The sequence below is a fragment of the Sebastes umbrosus genome, chromosome 21 (genome assembly GCF_015220745.1).
Source record: "Sebastes umbrosus isolate fSebUmb1 chromosome 21, fSebUmb1.pri, whole genome shotgun sequence".
Lineage (NCBI taxonomy): Eukaryota > Metazoa > Chordata > Actinopteri > Perciformes > Sebastidae > Sebastes > Sebastes umbrosus.
Window position 1 is genome coordinate 24,115,920 of NC_051289.1, and position 23,393 is coordinate 24,139,312.

A 23,393-nucleotide genomic window follows, 5' to 3' on the forward strand; every position below is an offset into this window, starting at 1 on the left:
ACAACACAGAAACATGATGTCAGTGAAACGAGTGAGACACAGTCAGTAAAACAAGCAGCAGTTACCGAGGAGACGACACACTGAAACACTGAAATATCATCCAGCACCATTTATGATCAGCGTGTTTCCTTCCTCACTGATTGATTACTTGAATAAGAGAACGGACAGATTCATCAACTATTAATATAACGGTTAGCTGCAGCTGTAGTTCAGTCTGCTCTGAATGACTCTCTGCTGAGGTTAACACATTTAACTGGAAATGATAAGAACACTCTGACAGCATTAATCTGAGAGGAACATCTCAGCCTGCCCTGGTTGTCAAGGTAACAGAAAACCACAGTCCTACAATCAGTGATCTGTCAGCAGCTTTTTATCAAAATATCAGTTCACAGAAATGCAGCTCAGAGGGGTATAAATATCATGTGTAAAACTAAAGAGAAGTAAGTGATAAGTGAAGCTGCAGCTCTTCCAGTGAGGACAGCACACACAGAGCAGACAGACGGTCTACCTGGACGTCATGGATCACCTGTTGCTGCTGCTGCTGCTGCTGCTGTGGAGCTCAGGTAGGACTCTGCTTTAACCATGATGTGTTATTATTCACACCTTTATATTGATCTTTACAAACAAACTGATCACACACACCAACATGCAACCGCATGATTATCCATGATTAATCACGATTAATCGCAAATTAATGGCACATTTTTTTATCCGTTCAAAATGTACCTTAAAAGGAGATTTGTCAAGTATTTAATACTCTTATCAACATGGGAGTGGACAAATATGCTTGCTTTATGCAAATGTATGTATATATTTATCATTGTAAATCAATTAACAACACAAAACATGACAGATATTGTCCAGAAACCCTCACATGCACTGCATTTAACATAAAAAATATGCTCAAATCATAACATGGCAAACTGCAGCCCAACAGGCAACAACAGCTGTCAGTGTGTCAGTGTGCTGACTTGACTATGACTTACCCCAAACTGCATGTGATTATTATAAAGTGGGCATGTCTGTAAAGGGGAGACTCGTGGGTACCCATAGAATGGCATTAAAACATATTTGCCTAGACCAGGGGTCAGCAACCTGCGGCTCTGGAGCCACATGCGGCTCTTTAGCCCCTCTCCAGTGGCTCCCTGTGGATTTTTAAAAATGGAAATGAATAACTGTTTTTTGTTTACATTTTCATGTTTATTCATCATTGTTGTAGGTCTATGGTACGACGGTACAACGGAGTATTAGGGCACACATTGAGGAAAAAAAATGAATCTGAGATTTCGAGAATAAAGTCATAATATTATGAGAATAAAGTCATAATATTATGAAAATAAAGTCATAATATTATGAGAACAAATTCATAGGTTTACGAGAAAAAAAACGTAATATTATGAGAATAAAGTCATAATATTATAAAGTAGTAATTTTAAGTGTTATTTTCTTTATTTTTTGTAAAGTTATGACTTTATTCTCGTAATATTCCCACTTTTTTTTCTCGTAAGGTATGACTTTATTCTCGTTATATTCCGACTTTTTTTTCTCGTAAAGTTAGGACTTTATTCTCGTAATAATACGACTTTTTTCTGGTAAAGTTATGACTTTAGTCTCGTAATATTTCAACTTTTTTTTCTCGTAAAGATATGAATTTATTATCGTAATATTATGACTTTATTCTCGTTATATTACGACTTTATTCTCGTTATATTACGTTTTTTTCTTGTAAAGTTATGACTTTATTCTCGTAATATTACGACCTTTTTCTCGGTAAGTTATGACTTTATTCTCGTTTTTTTACATTTTCATTTGTATTCATCATTGTTGAAGGTCTATGGTACGACGGTACGACGGAGTATTAGGGCACACATTGAGGAAAAAAAATAAATCTGAGATTTTGAGAATAGTGTCACAATATTATGAGAATAAAGTCAGAATTTAATAACGTAGACATTTTAAGTGTTATTTTCTTTTTTTCTTGTAAAGTTTTGACTTTACTTTATTCTCGTAATATTAAGTTTTTTTTCCCGTAATGTTATGACTTTTTCTCGTAAAATTACAATTTTTTCTTGTAAAGTTATGACTTATTCTCGTAATATTATGACTTTATTTTGGAAATCTACAATTTTTTTTCCTCAATGTGGCCCTAATACTCCGTCGTACATTTGCACTTTGGCCCTCACTGCATTAGACTTATATACTATATAGTTAGACTATAAACTGTTTTACCTTCATCACAATGCTCAAATGTTTTGCGGCTCCAGACAGATTTTTTTTTTTTGCCTGAAATGGCTCTTTTGATAGTAAAGGTTGCTGACCCTTGGCCTAGACGCATTAACTTTGACAGCCCTCGTATAATCTTTCATATTTTCACCAAATCAAACTAAGTTTTTGATTCTATTTTTAGTCAGTTATTATTTCTGCAATCAATGTACCCGAATGTATACTCAGTAATGATCTCTCTGGACAGTAGTTTTCATGAGATTGAGACTTATGACACATTGAGAGGAAACGATGCAGCATGTAACCAGTGACGATGTCTGTAAGCTGCTATGATTGATATCAGCCTCACTGTTTCCTGTTCACTCTCCTACAGCCGTATCTGAGCTGCATTAAAGGTCCCATATCATGCTCATTTTCAGGTTCATACTTGTATTTTGTGTTTCTACTAGAACATGTTAACATGCTGTAATGTTGAAAAAAATCTTTATTTTCCTTATATTGTCTGCCTGAATATACCTGTATTCACCCTCTGTCTGAAACGCTCTGTTTTAGTGCATTTCAACGGAATTGCAACAGAATTGCGTTGCTAGGGTCCATGCTTACTTTCTGTCAGCTGATGTCATTCACATACACTGCAACAGGAAATAAAATGGGACACATTTATAATGTTTACGTTTAAAACCGTGTAATGATCTGTATATTGTATATTTGTGACATTACAAAAGGACAGAAATCCAAACGGCTTGTTTCAAACGCACAATTTCTGAATACGGACTGTGTCTAGTTCTCCGAATATTGAGCGCTTTGATAGTTTAACAGTATTTATATAGCACTTAAACCTGCTTTATAATATAAAAGACATGAAAATCTCACTTTTTACAATATGAGACCTTTAAGTTACTGCTAATTCTAACACAAACATTTCCTGCTGCTGCTGCTGCTTCACATTAAAACACCTCAACTGGACAAACACAGTGGGACTTTTATTGTGAAACAGCCACAGGAAACCCAACTTATTCATCACTGAGGTCAAAAACGGGAGAGACCATAGACATACACAGTATATATACATAGACACGTATACATAGACACGTATACATAAACATATATACATAGACATACAGTATATATATAGACATATGTACATAGACATGTATACATAGACATGTTTACATAGACATACAGTATATACAGAGACATATATACAGAGACACATATACAGACATATATACACAGACATATATACAGACATATATACAGAGACATATATACAGAGACATATATACACAGACATATGTACAGACATATATACACAGACATATATACAAAGACACCACATTGACCCCTGGATCGTACTTCAATGTGGGCGCCATATTGGACCTGGCCAGACTGGCCTGTAACCCTACAAGTGAACAAGGGAGCTGCTGTTTTTCTGGATATAAAGCACTATAACGTCTACGTTTCTAAACCAATTTCAACGAGTCGTTATTATATTCAAACAATTATGATCTACGAGGAGTAACGTTAAGTCAACATAACAATATTTTCGGAAAGATTTTGGTGAAAAACTGTTAAATACGTTAACGTCACTGCTTCAGGTTCATGGATTAGCGGTCTGTCCTTCGATATGGTAGATTCAATCAATTATTAGGTCATTATTAAAAACTAGTACTATCAAATCACATTTTGCTTTAAGCATTTTTAACTTTATATATATAACCTTACATCTTTACAAAACGTTTGTGTCTGTAACATCAGATAAGAGGTAGCTAACGTTCCTTATTAACTAATCGATATAAGCTAATGTTAGCTAATGTTCCTTATTGTTAACTAATCAATATAAGCTAATGTTAGCTAATGTTCCTTATTTTTAACTAATTGATATCGGCTAATGTTAGCTTATTGATGTTCATATCTAACATATCGTGTTTAAAACATGAAATGTACGATATGTATTAAAAATAATATGTGTGTAATATTGTAAACAAAAAAACTAATGGCATGTCTTGGTTAACATTTACACTATTAGATTATTTAGTTTTTTATAATTGCTGTATTATCACCATTATTTCAATAAATTCAGATCATAACTAATATTATTATACTAATATTTATTGTTACCATTGTTTATTTATACACTACTATTTACCTGTTATTCTGATTGATCTTATTGGTAAGTATTTAATAGTAATATCAGCAGCAGTGTTAGTCGTAGCCTATAGATTGAAAGCATGATCGCTAAAAGGGAGGAAGACATTTCATTGTACATTATATTATATTATATTATATTATACAGGGACCTCAGTATTATAGATTATATATTATAGATTAACTATCCAGAGTCTAAGTAACTGGAGAATAAACTTAATTTTTCAACTACTCGTAGATCATAATCCCTTTAATATATAACGACTCGTTGAAAACGGTGGAGCAGCTCCCCCGTTCACTTGTATAGGGTTACAGGCCAGTCTTGCCAGGTCCAATATGGTGCCCACGTTGACATATCGCCGCAACGGGCTGAAGCTTTCAATGCAGCATCTATGTATATATTTCTAAGGGAGAGACTATCGTGACTCGCTGGGCGCGCAGACCCAGTATGATGCCCACCCCTACTCTGCTTCTGTTTGGCTATACCCTTCCAGGCATTCCAGGCATCTGCTAAACGCTAACATTAGCCTAGCTATAATGCTAACCAGCGCAATGAACTAGAAAGGCCCGGATATTGGTAGTTTTACGAAAATTGATGGTGAATCAAAGTTAATTTAAGAATGAAATACCATACAAAAATTAAAAAAAAACGCAGTCGTTGATTCGTAGTGGCCAAACGGCGGTACTACAACTTCCGTGTCCGTCACGTGAGGCCATTGGGCCGATTTTTAATATTTTTTTTACAAAAGAACCAAGATATTGCTACTGATGGGCAATATACACCAAGTCAAAGTTATGACAAGCATTATTGTGTGATTAGTTAAAAATCACACAAAATCCCAATTTTGCAGTGTTATTTGTGCACAATTTATGTTGAAATGGTCAAGTTTCTGAGAAATAAAAAGGCAGCTAGCCATAAATAACTAATTATTTACATAACAGGCAGCATTTTTAATTTTTGTATAGCTTGAACTTGTTATTCTTGAAGTCACTGAGAATTGAGAAATAATAAACCCTTTTTAGTAAAATGTGTTTATTTGCAAGTTTAGCATGAATAAATGTTTGTGTTTACATTTTTTGATATAACTTTTTTAATTATAAAAACTCCATAATATTATACACACTTTATTCTGCTTTCATGATACAATTTACCCCACCACCTTTATTAGTGCACAGCGGAATGGAGTAGATCCTGAAATTAGCACCGCTATGTACTGAATCGAGGATCGATTTTGAATCTAATCGTGACCCCAAGAATCAAAATTGAATCGTGAAATACTGGAAGATTCACACCCATATTTTACTGCATACTGCAGACTAAATGAAAGATTAAGTTTGCAGACTGTAAACACTGAAGTATACTCAAGCAAGACGTATCATATGACTGACTGGCTGGTCTCAAGGCACCCCACCATCTGCTCTCGCATCTCAGAAAACATGGCAGCAAATTTCCAAACAGGCATTATTTGGATCAACTGACCACATATTGGGAATCTAAATGTTTACTTTCTCGCATTAATACATATTAAAACTAAATAAAGTGACATATTAACAGCTTTTATCTCACATGACTGACGGCCAGTACGGTCTCAAGGCACTCCGTCAGGGGCTTCGTCACATCTCCAAAAAGTTACTTAAACAATAAATATTTGTGTTTTTCTACAGGACTCCAGGCTGAAGAAAATCACAACTCAACAGGTAAATTAAAAAAAGAGAAATAAAGAAATAAAGTCAAGTCTCAGTTTAATCTTTTCTTAAATTCAGTTCTTTTACTGATGACTCTCTTGTTTCTGTTCAGAGCCTGATGATGTCAGGTTGGTGGGAGGAGACAGTCGCTGTGCAGGAACACTGGAGCTGAAACATCAGGGAGACTGGAGACCAGTGGATGGCTATTGGACCCTGAAGGAAGCAGTTTGCAGAGAGTTGGACTGTGGCTCTGCTGTTTCTGTAGAACGGAGAAAGGAGTCCTCATCCAGATCTGTGTGGAGGATCAGGTCTGACTGTGTTCAGTCTGGATCTGCTCTGAGGGAGTGTGTAACACCACATTTCTCTAAATCCATCCTGGATCTCACCTGCCTAGGTAAGCCCATCAGTGACATCATCTGTGACATCATCTATGACAGTAATGTACCCAGGTTGACACACATGCACCAGCTAGAATCACAGCAGTCTGTCTTTGCAGGCCATGATGGAGTCTGTTGATCTGCTAGGTAATCGGTGTTACACGGTGGTCTGACACACACCGATTACATGACATCCCTACCTTCCCCACCGTCGTCTTGCTTTTTTTTACAGAAATAAAACCTGTTTAGTTAATTTTGGCGTATCAGCAGCATGTTATCAATAGATAGTCTGACGACGGACGCTACAATGTGAAAGTGAATGCATCTGCTCCGTAAGGAGTCAGCTCAGAGTAGCAGGAGTCAGATTTCACACACACGAGACGAGAGAGAGAGTTGACAGGCAAGACGATGACGGAGGATTTGGTGTCGAAGTGAAAAGCAAACGCGCCTATTTGGCAATATTTCTCATTTAAACCCAAATGCTATGAGGGAACCAAAATGTTAATGAGGTAATCGCTGCGAGGAGGACGGAGCGGTCACAGCCGGTGTGTGTGGCGCAGCGGCGCCTGGTAAACCCCTACAGCCCCTCAGCAAATGCTCTACTGGAGAGGCGAGACACACCGCCACCAGACGGTAAAGATCAGAGTCAGCGCGCTACACATGTTGACCGTCATCTGGTCTTTTAAAATGTCCAGTGTAATCGGTAACACACCAATGTTGTCATAAGTTTATTAACCGGTGGGAAAATTTCCTCACCGTCACATCACTGATATGAAACATACATGTCTGCTGCTTCAGGAGTTCCCTCGGCCAACCAGACACCAGCCTGAAAGGACTCCTTCTTCAGCTTGACAGCTTTCTAATGATGAACTAATGTTGGAACTGTTCTGAGTCCAGTTTGAATCACTGAATTGTTGTTTCACTGACATCTTTTTATTGAGTGTCTGGTGTCTTTTATCTCTCTCTATTTTATCTTCTGTCATCTCTCCAGACTCTGTCAGGCTGGTGAATGGGACTAGTCTGTGCTCAGGCAGACTGGAGGTGAAGTCCAACCAGTCTAGCCGGTGGTCCTCAGTGTGTGAAGCTGACTTTGACCAGCAGGATGCAGAGGTGGTCTGTAGGGAGCTTGGCTGTGGGGCTCCTTCAGTCCTCCAGGGGGTGATCTATGGAGAAGTGGAGGATCCAATGTGGACCAAAGAGTTCCAGTGTGGAGGAAACTGAGTCTGCTCTCCTGGACTGTAGAAGCTCAGGCTCAGAGAGAAACAGCTGCTCAGCTGGCAAAGCTGTTGGACTCACCTGCTCAGGTAGAAGAGGAGCTGCATGCTCTGATCTGGTTCATTTCTGTTCTAATGAAACTCACTTTATTCTTTTACTGATGACTCTCTTGTTTCTGTTCAGAGCCTGATGATGTCAGGTTGGTGGGAGGAGACAGTCGCTGTGCAGGAATACTGGAGATGAATCATCAGGGAGACTGGAGACCAGTGGAATGACCCTTACTCTGACTGGACCCTGAAGGAAGCAGCTGTTGCCTGCAGAGAGTTAGACTGTGGCTCTGCTGTGTCTGTAGAACTGAGAGAGGAGTCCTCATCCAGATCTATGTGGAGTATCAGGTCTGACTGTGTTCAGTCTGGATCTGCTCTGAGGGAGTGTGCAATATCATATACCTCTGTCTACATCCTGCATCTCACCTGTTCAGGTAAGCCCATCAGTGACATCATCTATGACAGTAATGTTTCCAGTATGTTCCTTCCTCCTGTCACAGTAACAGTCGGTGGTTTCCATTGGACTGAACTGTAAAGTCATCCAGAATTAACATTAGAGATATCTACAACTACATTTTGACTAGTCGTAATTACATTGTGACTAGTCAGAGGTCTTATTCCAGATATCTATAAGGTCATTGTGACTAGTCAAAAGGACATTTAGAGATATCTGTAGTTCAGTCCTGACTATGCTAAATAACAGTTACAGATCTCTCAAACCTCATCATGACTAGTCAGAGTTGTTGTCATGACGTTGCTCATCAAGGCTTCCCATTGGATATCGGCCCAACAAAGCATCTGAACAGTGTCAGCAGAAGCTTTTGCTAACTTGGATAGTTCGGTAAAGTTGGGAAGATTCACAGATTCAAACTTCCCGGATCAATAACTCATCAGACAAACATAGTCAAAACACCGACGAGGGCTCTTTCTAACCGTAGTGAGGTCCTCTGAGCTGGACTCACGACATCGGTCACTACGTGCAGCTGGCTGTGAGACGAGTGGTCGGGGACCGCTGTGAATCAGATAGTTAGAAGATTAACATGAAATAGAAAGAGCTCATCATCGAGAAATCTGTGGCCAATGAGAGCTTTGTTCACTAGAGAGTTGTGCTAGAAATTCTCAGCCTATTAATTAGAATCAGAGTTATGACTAGTCACAATGTAATTACAGATATCTGGTATTACAGTTATGACTAGTCAAAACAACGTTGCAGATATCTCTACTGAATCTCCTGTCCAGCTATTAAATGTTAAAACAGCTTGCCATGGGCGCCTGGCTAGCTCAGTCGGTAGAGCGGGCGCCCATGTGTGGCCAAGGCTCAGTCCTGGCAGCGGTGGACCCGGGTTCGAATCCTGGCCTGTGGACCTTTCCGCATGTCATCTCTCTCTCTCCCCCTTTCCAAGACTCTATCCACTGTCCTATCAATAAACGCTTAAAAAATGACCCCAAAATAATAATTTAAAAAAAAATAAAAAATAAATAAAAAAAAACAGCTTGCCTGTAGAAGTGGGCTTGTTTCTGAAAGCTTCAAACTCTCCACAGACTTGCTGAGCTTCACCTGACAGGACACACCTGTCTGTCTATAGGCCTTTCCCATTTCACAGTTTGTACATCCTCCATTCCTTTCCTCGCCTCCTCTCCTCGCGTCTTAATCCCGCTCACGAAAGACGCGAGCTGAGGAGGCGAGGAAGAGACGCGAGGAAGAGAGGAGTTGAGGCAACAGGCTTTTAACAAAATGAGACCTTGGAGCCTCGGAGCCGTCATTTTAAAGCCACATCAGTTAAATATGACGTGTGGCACATTGCCACGCCTCTTTGCTACGTCACAGGTGTCTCTGTTCTCAGTTCCATTTCATCAATTTGTGTGTTATTTTAACTAAATTCTATATTCACAAATCCAAATACTTCATGACCATGTCAGACAATATATTTCCTCTATATCTGAATGTACAAACCAAAAAGCTACTAAAACATATAAACCACTGTAAGCTTTACAAGATAGTGATCTAACCCTCCTGTTGTCCTCGGGTCAAATTTGACCCGTTTTCAAACTTCATTTTATCATAAATATGGATTTCTTTCACGTAATTGCCCCAAAATTGCATGAGTGGTTCCCTTCTATGGTCTTTGCAAAAAAAATTAATGACCACTATTTTCATTGCATTATGGGTATTTTATTCAATTTTGTAACACCTGTTGTCTTCCCGGGTCAATTTTGACCCGGTGGTGCAATGTGTCACACTATTGTGTTTTTCAGCAAATAAACACACAGATGCACAACCACACACATACACACACCTCAAACACACCTCACACACTCCTCAGATACGCACGTGCATACACACACACACAAACACACACTCACACACACACACGCACACACACACACACACACACACACACACACACACACAGCCACATTACTCATGTACTCACACATTACTGTGTTTTCCAGCATATGAATACACTACTAAAACACACTTGCACACAACCACGCACATACACACACACTTGGACGCACCCACGCGCATATGTACACGCACACACTTGCGCACACACACACACACACACACACACACACAGCCACATTACTCATGTACTCACACATTACTGTGTTTTCCAGCACATGAATACACTACTAAAACACACTTGCACACAACCACGCACATACACACACACTTGGACGCACCCACGCGCATATGTACACGCACACACTTGCGCGCACACACACACACACACACACAGCAGCAGCAATAGTCACCCATACTCTATACTGGGCATTGTACATTTCCAGCATATGAACACACACACACGCGCACACACGAACAACCACACGCACACAACCACACACACACGAACAATTCAGATATGATTCAGATATGCACGCGCATACACACACAACACACACACTTACTCACACACGCACCCATACTCTATAGTGGGCATTGTACATTTCCAGCAGATGAACACACACACACACACACACACACGCGCACACACACGAACAATCACACGCGCACAACCCCCCCCCCCCCCCACACACACACACACACACGCACTCTCACGCACACGCGTACACATCTTCAAAGCTACAGGTGTGTAAACCTGATTTTATCACAACTTTTTCCTACATCGGAACCAGAGCTTCCAGACAACACAAAATCATGCCACGCACAAACACACATGCGCACGCATGCTCGCATGCCACACACACAAACTGAATGTATCACTATTGTGCTTTCCAGCACAACTTCAAAGCTAAAGCTGTGTAAACCTGTTCTTATCACATCTTGGATGTACCGGTCCCACCATGGGCTTGTTCAGGCTGCAAGCCCAAATCCATTTTGTGATATATACATACATAATAAGAAAACATATCCAGATTGTATCCAGATTGATTTTAGAAAGTCTGGACAGCAGAAAAAACATATGAAATGCAAATTTGAAACTGCGATTCCAAACAGATTTCTACAGATGCGTCTCAGGCCGGACGTTCTGGCCTCCCAAATTGGATTTGAAAATGTGGAAGTGCTGGGCAGAATCCATGCTGCTGCTAGCAGAGAGCTATGGAGGACAACATGTAGGACAACAGCAGTCAATGGACAGAAATAAATTGTCTGCTGGCACTTTCACTCTGCTTTCACTTTCTGCTGCTGTAGTCTGTAGACTTTCGCAGTGTCTACCAGCTTCCATCGCTGAGTTTGTCTGGTGCAACGAAGGAGTTCTGCACCGCGACTTTACTAAAATGGTACCGATCGGTCGCCAGCTATTTTGACAAGCATAATTGCTACTGTGCAGCAGTAATGACACATTGTACAGATGCAGGTCATTGTGGACTTGGTCTACCTCACACCGTTTTCCCCCCGAATATGTTAAGTGTCTTTGAGATCCCTAAAAAGCGCTATATAAGTTTAATATATTATTATTATTATTAGCTTGTCTTCAAAACTTTCTGCCATTGTTGTCACAGCTGACATGCCTACTGACCCCTGACCCTGTCACAGACATCACCATACTGCCCCTACACTGCCCCTACTGTTCATGTTCATATTGCGTCTTGCGGAAGAGTAGCGCTTATTTCTGTTTACATGCAGAATCAACACTCCATACAGATACCAGTCTGTGATAATCCAAAATAACTAAATTTCTGCTTATCTTACTCAAAAACAAGTGGTATAATTTCATGTATATGAGGCTTATTGACCATACATTCCAACAAGAGCTGTAAAACTTGTGGTTATGAGTTGAAATGAAGTTGGCTAAAAATGTGTCATTATGTGCTGTCATTGAATATTATAATATTTATAACATTCTGACTAATCTTTGACATATACCAGTCTGTGATAATCCATCAAAATATGTTCCTACAATTTTGAGTAAAGTCCAAATAATTCATAATTTCTGCGTTTTTTTCCTAAAAAAAATTAGGTTTAATTTCATATAAATGAAGATTATTGACCATGAATTTTAAAAACAAAGTGTAAAACTTGTGGTAATGAGTTGGAATGAAGTTGGCTAAAAAGATGTAACACAGAATTGGGTGATAATTTATACTGCATGCCTTATATAAACAGTCAAACCAGACCGGGTCAATTTTGACACCTATTGTCTTCCCGGGTCAAAATTGACCCAGGAAGACAATAGGTGTCACTATTTGCTGCCATTCAAAAAATAAAAATGGCAGTAAATAGTGACAACTATTGTCTTCCCGGGTCAATTTTGACCCGGGAGGAAAATAGGTGTCACTATTTGCTGCCATTCAAAAAATTGAAATGGTTTCAAAAAATGTTTTTGACTAAACTTTGACATATACCAGCCTGTGATAATGCATCAACATTATGTTACTCTGATAATAACTATAGTCATAATTTCTGCTTATTTTTACTCAAAAAATAGGTAAAATTTCACGGATATTAAGTTTATAACCCTAATTTAAAAAAAAAAAAGTGTAAAACTTGCGGTAATAAGTTGGAATGAAGTTGGCCAAAAAGGTGTAATACAGAATTGGGTGATAATTTACAGTGTATGCCTTGAAAACAGTCAAACAAAACCGGGTCAGTTTTGACCCGGGAAGACAAAAGTTGCATGGTCGACGGGAAGACAACAGGAGGGCTAACTTTTATTTATTATTTAATCTCTTTTATTACAACCTTTAGTCCCCGTGGCGTGTTTGTAATTGTAGACTTGAGTTGTATACACAAGTGTTTTAAACTTGACAACTGCCTCAATAAAGTTGATAAAAAAAAATTAAATAAAGCACAGGTGTCGAGAAGACTTACACAAAGTATACACAGCAAGCCTCCTTGCTCCTCCTGATGCATTTTAGGAATTGGGATGTCCTTCAAGATGGAGCGCTGAGATCGATTTCTGGATCACAAGCTGGAGCATCGAGGATCAAGGAGGCACAAAATCAGGTCCATTTAGTTGAATGAGGGTCAACAAAACATAAAAAAACGTTTAAATGGAAATGGTGGTGCATTGAAGACTCTGTTGTGCTACACCAGGGGTCAGCAACCTGCGGCTCCGGAGCCACATACGTCTCTTTAGCTCCTCTCCAGTGGCTCCCTGTGGATTTTTAAAAAAATTAGTGTAAATAAATAACTGTTTTTTTTGCTGTGAGGGAGTGTGCAAAATCAGATACCTCTTTCTCCATCCTTGATCTCACCTGCTCAGGTAAACCCATCAGTGACATCATCTATGACATCATCTAATAATGTACCCAGGTTGACACACACATGTGCCAGGTAGAATGGCAACAGACTGTCTGAGCAGCCATGATGGAGTCTGATGAGTTGCTGCCTCCGTAAATCAGCTGCTGAATGCACCAAGATGTTTATTCTCTTCCTGGTTTCCCATCCATCCCCCTGCCTCTACTATTGACCCTCTTCTAGCCACTGTCAGTGAGCAGTGAAAAGATGTGTCCTGATGATGAACTCATGTTGGAACTGTTCTGAGTCCAGTTTGAATCACTGAATTGTTGTTTCATGACATCTTTTTATTTAGTGTCTGGTGTCTTTTATCTCTCTCTATTTTATCTTCTATCATCTCTCCAGACTCTGTCAGGCTGGTGAATGGGACTAGTCTGTGCTCAGGGAGACTGAAGGTGAAGTCCAACCAGTCTAGCCGGTGGTCCTCAGTGTGTGAAGCTGACTTTGACCAGCAGGATGCAGAGGTGGTCTGTAGGGAGCTTGGCTGTGGGGCTCCTTCAGTCCTCCAGGGGGCGCTCTATGGAGAAGTGGAGGATCCAATGTGGACCAAAGAGTTCCAGTGTGGAGGAAAAGAGTCTGCTCTCCTGGACTGTAGAAGCTCAGGCTCAGAGAGAAACAGCTGCTCAGCTGGCAAAGCTGTTGGACTCACCTGCTCAGGTAGAAGAGGAGCTGCAGCTCTGATCTGGTTCATTTCTGTTCTAATGAAACTCACTTTATTCTTTTACTGACGACTCTCTTGTTTCTGTTCAGATTCTGATGATGTCAGGTTGGTGGGAGGAGACAGTCGCTGTGCAGGAATACTGGAGGTGAAACATCAGGGAGACTGGAGACCAGTGAATGACCCTTACTCTGACTGGACCCTGAAGGAAGCAGCTGTTGCCTGCAGAGAGTTAGATTGTGGCTCTGCTGTGTCTGTAGAACAGAAAGAGGAGTCCTCATTCAGATCTATGTGGAGTATCGGGTCTGACTGTGTTCAGTCTGGATCTGCTCTGAGGGAGTGTGCAACATCTTTTCCCTCTGACTCCATCCTGCATCTCACCTGTTCAGGTAAGCCCATCAGTGACATCATCTATGACAGTAATGTTTCCAGTATGTTCCTTCCTCCGTCACAGTAACAGTCGGTGGTTTCCATTGGACTGAACTGTAAAGTCATCCAGAATTAACATTAGAGATATCTACAACTACATTTTGACTAGTCGTAATTACGTTGTGACTAGTCAGAGTTCTTATTCCAGATATCTATAAGGTCATTGTGACTAGTCAAAAGGACATTTAGAGATATCTGTAGTTCAGTCCTGACTATCCTAAATAACAGTTACAGATATCTCAAACCTCATCATGACTAGTCAGAGTTGTTGTCATGACGTTGCTCATCAAGGCTTCCCATTGGATATCGGCCCAACAAAGCATCTGAACAGTGTCAGCAGAAGATTTTTCTAACTTGGATAGTTCGGTAAAGTTGGGAAGATTCACAGATTCAAACTTCCCGGATCAATAACTCATCAGACAAACATAGTCAAAACACCGACGAGGGCTCTTTCTAACCGTAGTGAGGTCCTCTGAGCTGGACTCACGACATCGGTCACTATGTGCAGCTGGCTGTGAGACGAGTGGTCGGGGACTGCTGTGGATCAGATAGTTAGAAGATTAACATGAAATAGAAAGAGCTCATCATCGAGAAATCTGTGGCCAACGAGAACTTTGTTCACTAGAGAGTTATGCTAGAAATTCTCAGCCTATTAATTAGAATTAGAGTTATGACTAGTCACAATGTAATTACAGATATCTGGTATTACAGTTATGACTAGTCAAAACAACGTTGCAGATATCTCTACTGAATCTCCTGTCTATTAAATGTTAAAACAGCTTGCCGTAGAAGTGGGCTTGTTTCTGAAAGCTTCAAACTCTCCACAGACTGCTGAGCTTCACCTGATAGGACACACCTGTCTGTCTGTAGGCCTTTCCAATTTCACAGTTTGTACATCCTCCATTCCTTTCCTCGCCTCCTCTCCTCGCGTCTTAATCCCGCCCACGAGAGATGCGAGCTGAGGAGGCGAGGAAGAGACGCGAGGAAGAGAGGAGTTGAGGCAACAGGCTTTTAACAAAATGAGACCTTGGAGCCTCGGAGCCGTCATTTTAAAGCCACATCAATTAAATATGACGTGTGGCACATTGCCACGCCTCTTTGCTACGTCACAGGTGTCTCTGTTCGCAGTTCCATTTCATCAATTTGTGTGTTATTTTAACTAAATTCTATATTCACAAATCCAAATACTTCATGTCCATGTCAGACAATATATTTCCTATTGATCTGAATGTACAAACCAAAAAGCTACTAAAACATATAAACCACTGTAAGCTTTACAAGATAGTGATCTAACTTTTATTTATTATTTAATCTCTTTTATTACAACCTTTAGTCCCCGTGGCGTGTTTGTAATTGTGGACTTGAGTTGTATACACAAGTGTTTTAAACTTGACAACTGCCTCAATAAAGTTGATAAAAAAAACTAAAAAAGCACAGGTGTCGAGAAGACTTACACAAAGTATACACAGCAAGCCTCCTTGCTCCTCCTGATGCATTTTAGGAATTGGGATGTCCTTCAAGATGGAGCGCTGAGAGCAATTTCTGGATCACAAGCCTGAGCATCGAGGATCGAGGAGGCACAAAATCAGGTCCATTTAGTTGAACGGAGGGTCAACAAAACATAGAAAAAACGTTTAAATGGAAATGGTGGTGCATTGAAGACTCTGTTGGGCTACGCCAGAGGTCAGCATCCTGCGGATCCGGAGACACATGCGTCTCTTTAGCTCCTCTCCAGTGGCTCCCCGTGGATTTTTTAAAAATTAGTGTAAATAAATAACTGTTTTTTTGCTGTGAGGGAGTGTGCAAAATCAGATACCTCTTCCTCCATCCTTGATCTCACCTGCTTAGGTAAACCCATCAGTGACATCATCTATGACATCATCTAATAATGTACCCAGGTTGACACACACATGTGCCAGCTAGAATGGCAGCAGACTGTCTGAGCAGCCATGATGGAGTCTGATGAGTTGCTGCCTCCGTAAATCAGCTGCTGAATGCACCAAGATGTTTATTCTCTTCCTGGTTTCCCATCCATCCCCCTGCCTCTACTATTGACCCTCTTCTAGCCACTGTCAGTGAGCAGTGAAAAGATGTGTCCTGATGATGAACTCATGTTGGAACTGTTCTGAGTCCAGTTTGAATCACTGAATTGTTGTTTCATGACATCTTTTTATTGAGTGTCTGGTGTCTTTTATCTCTCTCTATTTTATCTTCTGTCATCTCTCCAGACTCTGTCAGGCTGGTGAATGGGACTAGTCTGTGTTCAGGCAGACTGGAGGTGAAGTCCAACCAGTCTAGCCGGTGGTCCTCAGTCTGTGAAGCTGACTTTGACCAGCAGGATGCAGAGGTGGTCTGTAGGGAGCTTGGCTGTGGGGCTCCTTCAGTCCTCCAGGGAGTGCTCTATGGAGAAGTGGAGGATCCAATGTGGACCAAAGAGTTCCAGTGTGGAGGAACTGAGTCTGCTCTCCTGGACTGTAGAAGCTCAGGCTCAGAGAGAAACAGCTGCTCAGCTGGCAAAGCTGTTGGACTCACCTGCTCAGGTAGAAGAGGAGCTGCAGCTCTGATCTGGTTCATTTCTGTTCTAATGAAACTCACTTTATTCTTTTCCTGACGACTCTCTTGTTTCTGTTCAGAGCCTGTCAGGTTGGTGGGAGGAGACAGTCGCTGTGCAGGAACACTGGAGCTGAAACATCAGGGAGACTGGAAACCAGTGGGTGACCGTTACTCTGACTGGACCCTGAAGAAAGCAGCTGTTGCCTGCAGAGAGTTAGATTGTGGCTCTGCTGTTTCTCTAGAACTGAGAGAGGAGTCCTCATACAGATCTATGTGGGGTATCGGGTCTGACTGTGTTCAGTATGGATCTACTCTGAGGGAGTGTGTAACACCACGTTTCTCTAAATCCATCCTGGATCTCACCTGCCTAGGTAAGCCCATCAGTGACATCATCTGTGACATCATCTATGACAGTAATGTACCCAGGTTGACACACATGCACCAGCTAGAATCACAGCAGTCTGTCTTTGCAGGCCATGATGGAGTCTGTTGATCTGCTAGGTAATCGGTGTTACACGGTGATCTGACACACACCGATTACATGACATCCCTACCTTCCCCACCGTCGTCTTGCTTTTTTTTACAGAAATAAAACCTGTTTAGTTAATTTTGGCGTATCAGCAGCATGTTATCAATAGATAGTCTGACGACGGACGCTACAATGTGAAAGTGAATTCATCTGCTCCGTAAGGAGTCAGCTCAGAGTAGCAGGAGTCAGATTTCACACACACGAGACGAGAGAGAGTTGACAGACAAGACGATGACGGAGGATTTGGTGTCGAAGTGAAAAGCAAACGCGCCTATTTGGCAATATTTCTCATTTAAACCCAAATGCTATGAGGGGACCAAAATGTTAATGAGGTAATCGCTGCGATGAGGACGGAGCGGTCAGAGCCGGTGTGTGTGGCGCAGCGGCGCCTGGTAAACCCCTACAGCCCCTCAGCAAATGCTCTACTGGAGAGGTGAGACACACCGCCACCAGACGGTAAAGATCAGAGTCAGCGCGCTACACATGTTGACCGTCATCTGTTCTTTTAAAATGTCCAGTGTAATCGGTAACACACCAATGTTGTCATAAGAATATTAACTGGTGGGAAAAGTTCCTCACCGTCACATCACTGATATGAAACATACATGTCTGCTGCTTCAGGAGTCCCCTCGGCCAACCAGACACCAGCCTGAAAGGACTCCTTCTTCAGCTTGACAGCTTTCTAATGATGAACTAATGTTGGAACTGTTCTGAGTCCAGTTTGAATCACTGAATTGTTGTTTCATGACATCTTTTTATTTAGTGTCTGGTGTCTTTTATCTCTCTCTATTTTATCTTCTATCATCTCTCCAGACTCTGTCAGGCTGGTGAATGGGACTAGTCTGTGCTCAGGCAGACTGGAGGTGAAGTCCAACCAGTCTAGCCGGTGGTCCTCAGTGTGTGAAGCTGACTTTGACCAGCAGGATGCAGAGGTGGTCTGTAGGGAGCTTGGCTGTGGGGCTCCTTCAGTCCTCCAGGGGGTGCTCTATGGAGAAGTGGAGGATCCAATGTGGACCAAAGAGTTCCAGTGTGGAGGAAAAGAGTCTGCTCTCCTGGACTGTAGAAGCTCAGGCTCAGAGAGAAACAACTGCTCAGCTGGCAAAGCTGTTGGACTCACCTGCTCAGGTAGAAGAGGAGCTGCAGCTCTGATCTGGTTCATTTCTGTTCTAATGAAACTCACTTTATTCTTTTACTGACGACTCTCTTGTTTCTGTTCAGGGCCTGTCAGGTTGGTGGGAGGAGACAACAGTCGCTGTGCAGGAACACTGGAGGTGAAACAGGGAGACTGGAGACCAGTGAATGACCCTTACTCTGACTGGACCCTGAAGGAAGCAGCTGTTGCCTGCAGAGAGTTAGACTGTGGCTCTGCTGTTTCTGTAGAACTGAGAAAGGAGTCCTCATCCAGATCTATGTGGAGTATCAGGTCTGGCTGTGTTCAGTCTGAATCTACTCTGAGGGAGTGTGCAATATCATATACCTCTGACTCCATCCTGAATCTCACCTGCTCAGGTTAGCCCATCAGTGACATCATCTATGACAGTAATGTTTCCAGTATGTTCCTTCCTCCGTCACAGTAACAGTCAGTGGTTTCCATTGGACTGAACTGTAAAGTCATCCAGAATTAACATTAGAGATATCTACAACTACATTTTGACTAGTCGTAATTACATTGTGACTAGTCAGAGTTCTTATTCCAGATATCTATAAGGTCATTGTGACTAGTCAAAAGGACATTTAGAGATATCTGTAGTTCAGTCCTGACTATCCTAAATAACAGTTACAGATCTCTCAAACCTCATCATGACTAGTCAGAGTTGTTGTCATGACGTTGCTCATCAAGGCTTCCCATTGGATATCGGCCCAACAAAGCATCTGAACAGTGTCAGCAGAAGATTTTGCTAACTTGGATAGTTTGGTAAAGTTGGGATGATTCACAGATTCAAACTTCCCGGATGAGTAACTCATTAGAGAAACGTAGTCAAAACACCAACGAGGGCTCTTTCTAACCGTAGTGAGGTAGACAACGAGCTACAAGCTCATTTTAATCACAACGAGCCTTTAGTCGTCCTAACTGGACACACAACATCGGTCTCTATGTGCAGCTGGCTGTGAGACGAGTGGTCGGGGACTGCTGTGGATCAGATAGTCAGAAGATTAACATAAAATAGAAAGAGCTCATCATCGAGAAATCTGTGGCCAACGAGAGCTTTGTTCACTGGAGAGTTGTGGTAGAAATTTACAGCCTATTGTAGATTTATTGTCTCCAGACACACTTTATAAACCCACACGGCTGCAATGCAGCGCCAAAGTATGTTTGAATAGCTTCACTCCCCCCTCCATTCCTTTCCTCGCCTCCTCTCCTCGGGTCTTAGGCCCGCCCACGAGCGATGCGAGCTGAGGAGGCGAGGAAGAGACGCGAGGAAGAGAGGAGTTGAGGCAACAGGCTTTTAACAAAATGAGACATCCTCGCCTCGGAGCCGTCATTTTAAAGCCACATCAGTTAAATATGACGTGTGGCACATTGTCACTCCTCTTTGCTACGTCACAGGTGTCTCAGTTCGCAGTTCCATTTCATCAATTTGTGTGTTATTTTAACTAAATTCTATATTCACAAATCAAAATTCTTCATGTCCATGTCAGACAATATATTTCCTATTGATCTGAATGTACAAACCAAAAAGCTACTAAAACATATAAACCACTGTAAGCTTTACAAGATAGTTATCTAACTTTTATTTATTATTTAATCTCTTTTATTACAACCTTTAGTCCCCGTGGCGTGTTTGTAATTGTAGACTTGAGTTGTATACACAAGTGTTTTAAACTTGACAACTGCCTCAATAAAGTTGATAACAAATTTTTAAACAAACACGGGTGTCGAGAAGACTTACACAAAGTATACACAGCAAGCCTCCTTGCTCCTCCTGATGCATTTTAGGAATTGGGATGTCCTTCAAGATGGAGCGCTGAGATCGATTTCTGGTTCAGAAGCCGGAGTATTGAGGGTCGAGGAGGCACAAAATCAGGTCCATTTAGTTTAACGGAGGGTCAACAAACGTAGAAAAACGTTTAAACGGAAACGGTGGTGCATTGAAGACTCTGTTGTGCTACACCAGGGGTCAGCAACCTGCGGCTCTGGAGACACATGCGTCTCTTTAGCTCCTCTCCAGTGGCTCCCCGTGGATTTTTAAAAAATTAGTGGAGATAAATAACTTTTTTTGCTGTGAGGGAGTGTGCAAAATCAGATACCTCTTTCTCCATTCTGGATCTCACCTGCTCAGGTAAACCCATCAGTGACATCATCTATGACATCATCTAATAATGTACCCAGGTTGACACACACATGCACCAGGTAGAATGACAACAGACTGTCTGAGCAGCCATGATGGAGTCTGATGAGTTGCTGCCTCCGTAAATCAGCTGCTGAATGCACCAAGATGTTTATTCTCTTCCTGGTTCCCATCCATCCCCCTGCCTCTACTATTGACCCTCTTCTAGCCACTGTCAGTGAGCAGTGAAAAGATGTGTCCTGATGATGAACTCATGTTGGAACTGTTCTGAGTCCAGTTTGAATCACTGAATTGTTGTTTCATGACATCTTTTTATTGAGTGTCTGGTGTCTTTTATCTCTCTCTATTTTATCTTCTGTCATCTCTCCAGACTCTGTCAGGCTGGTGAATGGGACTAGTCTGTGCTCAGGCAGACTGGAGGTGAAGTCCAACCAGTCTAGCCGGTGGTCCTCAGTGTGTGAAGCTGACTTTGACCAGCAGGATGCAGAGGTGGTCTGTAGGGAGCTCAGCTGTGGGGCTCCTTCAGTCCTCCAGGGGGCGCTCTATGGAGAAGTGGAGGATCCAATGTGGACCAAAGAGTTCCAGTGTGGAGGAAAAGAGTCTGCTCTCCTGGACTGTAGAAGCTCAGGCTCAGAGAGAAACACCTGCTCACCTGGCAAAGCTGTTGGACTCACCTGTTCAGGTAGAAGAGGAGCTGCAGCTCTGATCTGGTTCATTTCTGTTCTAATGAAACTCACTTTACTCTTTTACTGACGACTCTCTTGTTTCTGTTCAGAGCCTGTCAGGTTGGTGGGAGGAGACAGTCGCTGTGCAGGAACACTGGAGGTGAAACAGGGAGACTGGAGACCAGTGGATGACCGTGGCCGTTACTCTAGCTGGACCCTGAATGAAGCAGCTGTTGCCTGCAGAGAGTTAAATTGTGGCTCTGCTGTTTCTGTAGAACTGAGAGCGGCGTCCTCATCCATATCTGTGTGGAGTATCAGGTCTGACTGTGTTCAGTCTGGATCTGCTCTGAGGGAGTGTGCAACATCCGATACCTCTTACTCCATCCTGAATCTCACCTGTTCAGGTAAGCCCATCAGTGACATCATCTATGACAGTAAAGTTTCCAGTATGTTCCTTCCTCTGTCACAGTAACAGTCGGTGATTTCCATTGGACTGAACTGTAAAGTCATCCAGAATTAACATTAGCGATATCTACAACTACATTTTGACTAGTCGTAATTACATTGTGACTAGTCAGAGTTCTTATTCCAGATATCTATAACGTCATTGTGACTAGTCAAAAGGACATTTAGAGATATCTGTAGTTCAGTCCTGACTATCCTAAATAACAGTTACAGATCTCTCAAACCTCATCATGACTAGTCAGAGTTGCTTTTATGACGTTTCTCATCAAGGCTTCCCATTGGATATCGGCCCAACAAAGCATCTGAACAGTGTCAGCAGAAGCTTTTTCTAACTTGGATAGTTGGTAAAGTTGGGAAGATTCACAGATTCAAACTTCCCGGATCAATAACTCATTAGAGAAACATAGCCAAAACACCAACGAGGGCTCTTTCTAACCGTAGTGAGGTAGACAACGAGCTACAAGCTCATTTTAATCACAGAGAGCCTTTAGTCCTCCGAGCTGGACACATACATGAGATCGGTCTATTTGTGGAGCTGGCTGTGAGACGAGTGGTCGGGGACCGCTGTGGATCAGATAGTTTAACAAAGATTAACATGAAATAGAAAGAGCTCATCATCGAGGAATCTGTGGCCAACGAGAGCTTTGTTCACTAGAGAGTTGTGGTAGAAATGTACAGCCTATTGTAGTTTTATTGTCTCCAGACACACTTTATAAACCCATACGGCTTTAAATTAAAGATATCAGTTGTGGATATCCATAATGAGAAACCCCATACACATGAATGGCAAAAATAGTTTGAATGGTACTATTCAAAATGTAATTACGGATATCTAGAATTAGAGTTATGACTAGTGTAAATGTAATTACAGATATCTAAAATTAGAGTTATGACTAGTCAAAATGTAAATACAGATATCTGTATTACAGTTATGACTAGTCAAAACAACGTTGCAGATATCTCTACTGAATCTCCTGTCTAGCTATTAAATGTTAAAACAGCTTGCTGTAGAAGTGGGCTTGTTTCTGAAAGCTTCAAACTCTCCACAGACTGCTGAGCTTCACCTGACAGGACACACCTGTCTGTCTGTAGGCCTTTCCCATTTCACAGTTTGTACACACGTAGGCAAAATTGTTGGTACCCTTCCGTTAAAGAAAGAAAAAAAATTACTGAAAATGAACTAATGAAAATCAGATATTGCTTTTGAATTGTGGTTCAACAGAATCATTTTAAAAAACAAACTAATGAAACTGGCCTGGACAAAAATGATGGTACCCTTAACTTAATATTTTGTTGCACAACCTTTTGAGGCAATCACTGCAATCAAGCGATTTCTGTAACTCTCAATGAGACTTCTGCACCTGTCCACAAGTATTTTGGCCCACTCCTCGTGAGCAAACT

The 23,393-nt window shown here is 41.5% G+C and overlaps 1 protein-coding gene across 1 annotated transcript; it reads left to right on the forward strand.

Moving 5' to 3' along the window:
* Window positions 1-214: 214 nt before the first annotated feature.
* On the forward strand, window positions 215-18,225 carry LOC119480960 (CD5 antigen-like). Its single transcript, XM_037757618.1, has 5 exons — window positions 215-563; window positions 6,037-6,069; window positions 6,170-6,185; window positions 17,134-17,414; window positions 18,194-18,225. The coding sequence occupies exons 1-5, from the start codon at window positions 518-520 to the stop codon at window positions 18,223-18,225; spliced, it is 408 nt and encodes a 135-aa protein (XP_037613546.1). The 5' UTR covers window positions 215-517.
* The last annotated feature ends 5,168 nt before the right edge of the window (window positions 18,226-23,393 follow it).

Excerpts from the sequence above, each read along its gene's own strand:
- LOC119480960 (XM_037757618.1), top strand. The coding sequence starts at position 518 with ATGGATCACCTGTTGCTGCTGCTGCTGCTGCTGCTGTGGAGCTCAG. Across the intron at positions 564-6,036 it reads GCTGCTGCTGTGGAGCTCAG|GACTCCAGGCTGAAGAAAAT; the intron begins GTAGGACTCTGC and ends GTTTTTCTACAG. Across the intron at positions 17,415-18,193 it reads CCTGGATCTCACCTGCCTAG|GAGTCCCCTCGGCCAACCAG; the intron begins GTAAGCCCATCA and ends CTGCTGCTTCAG.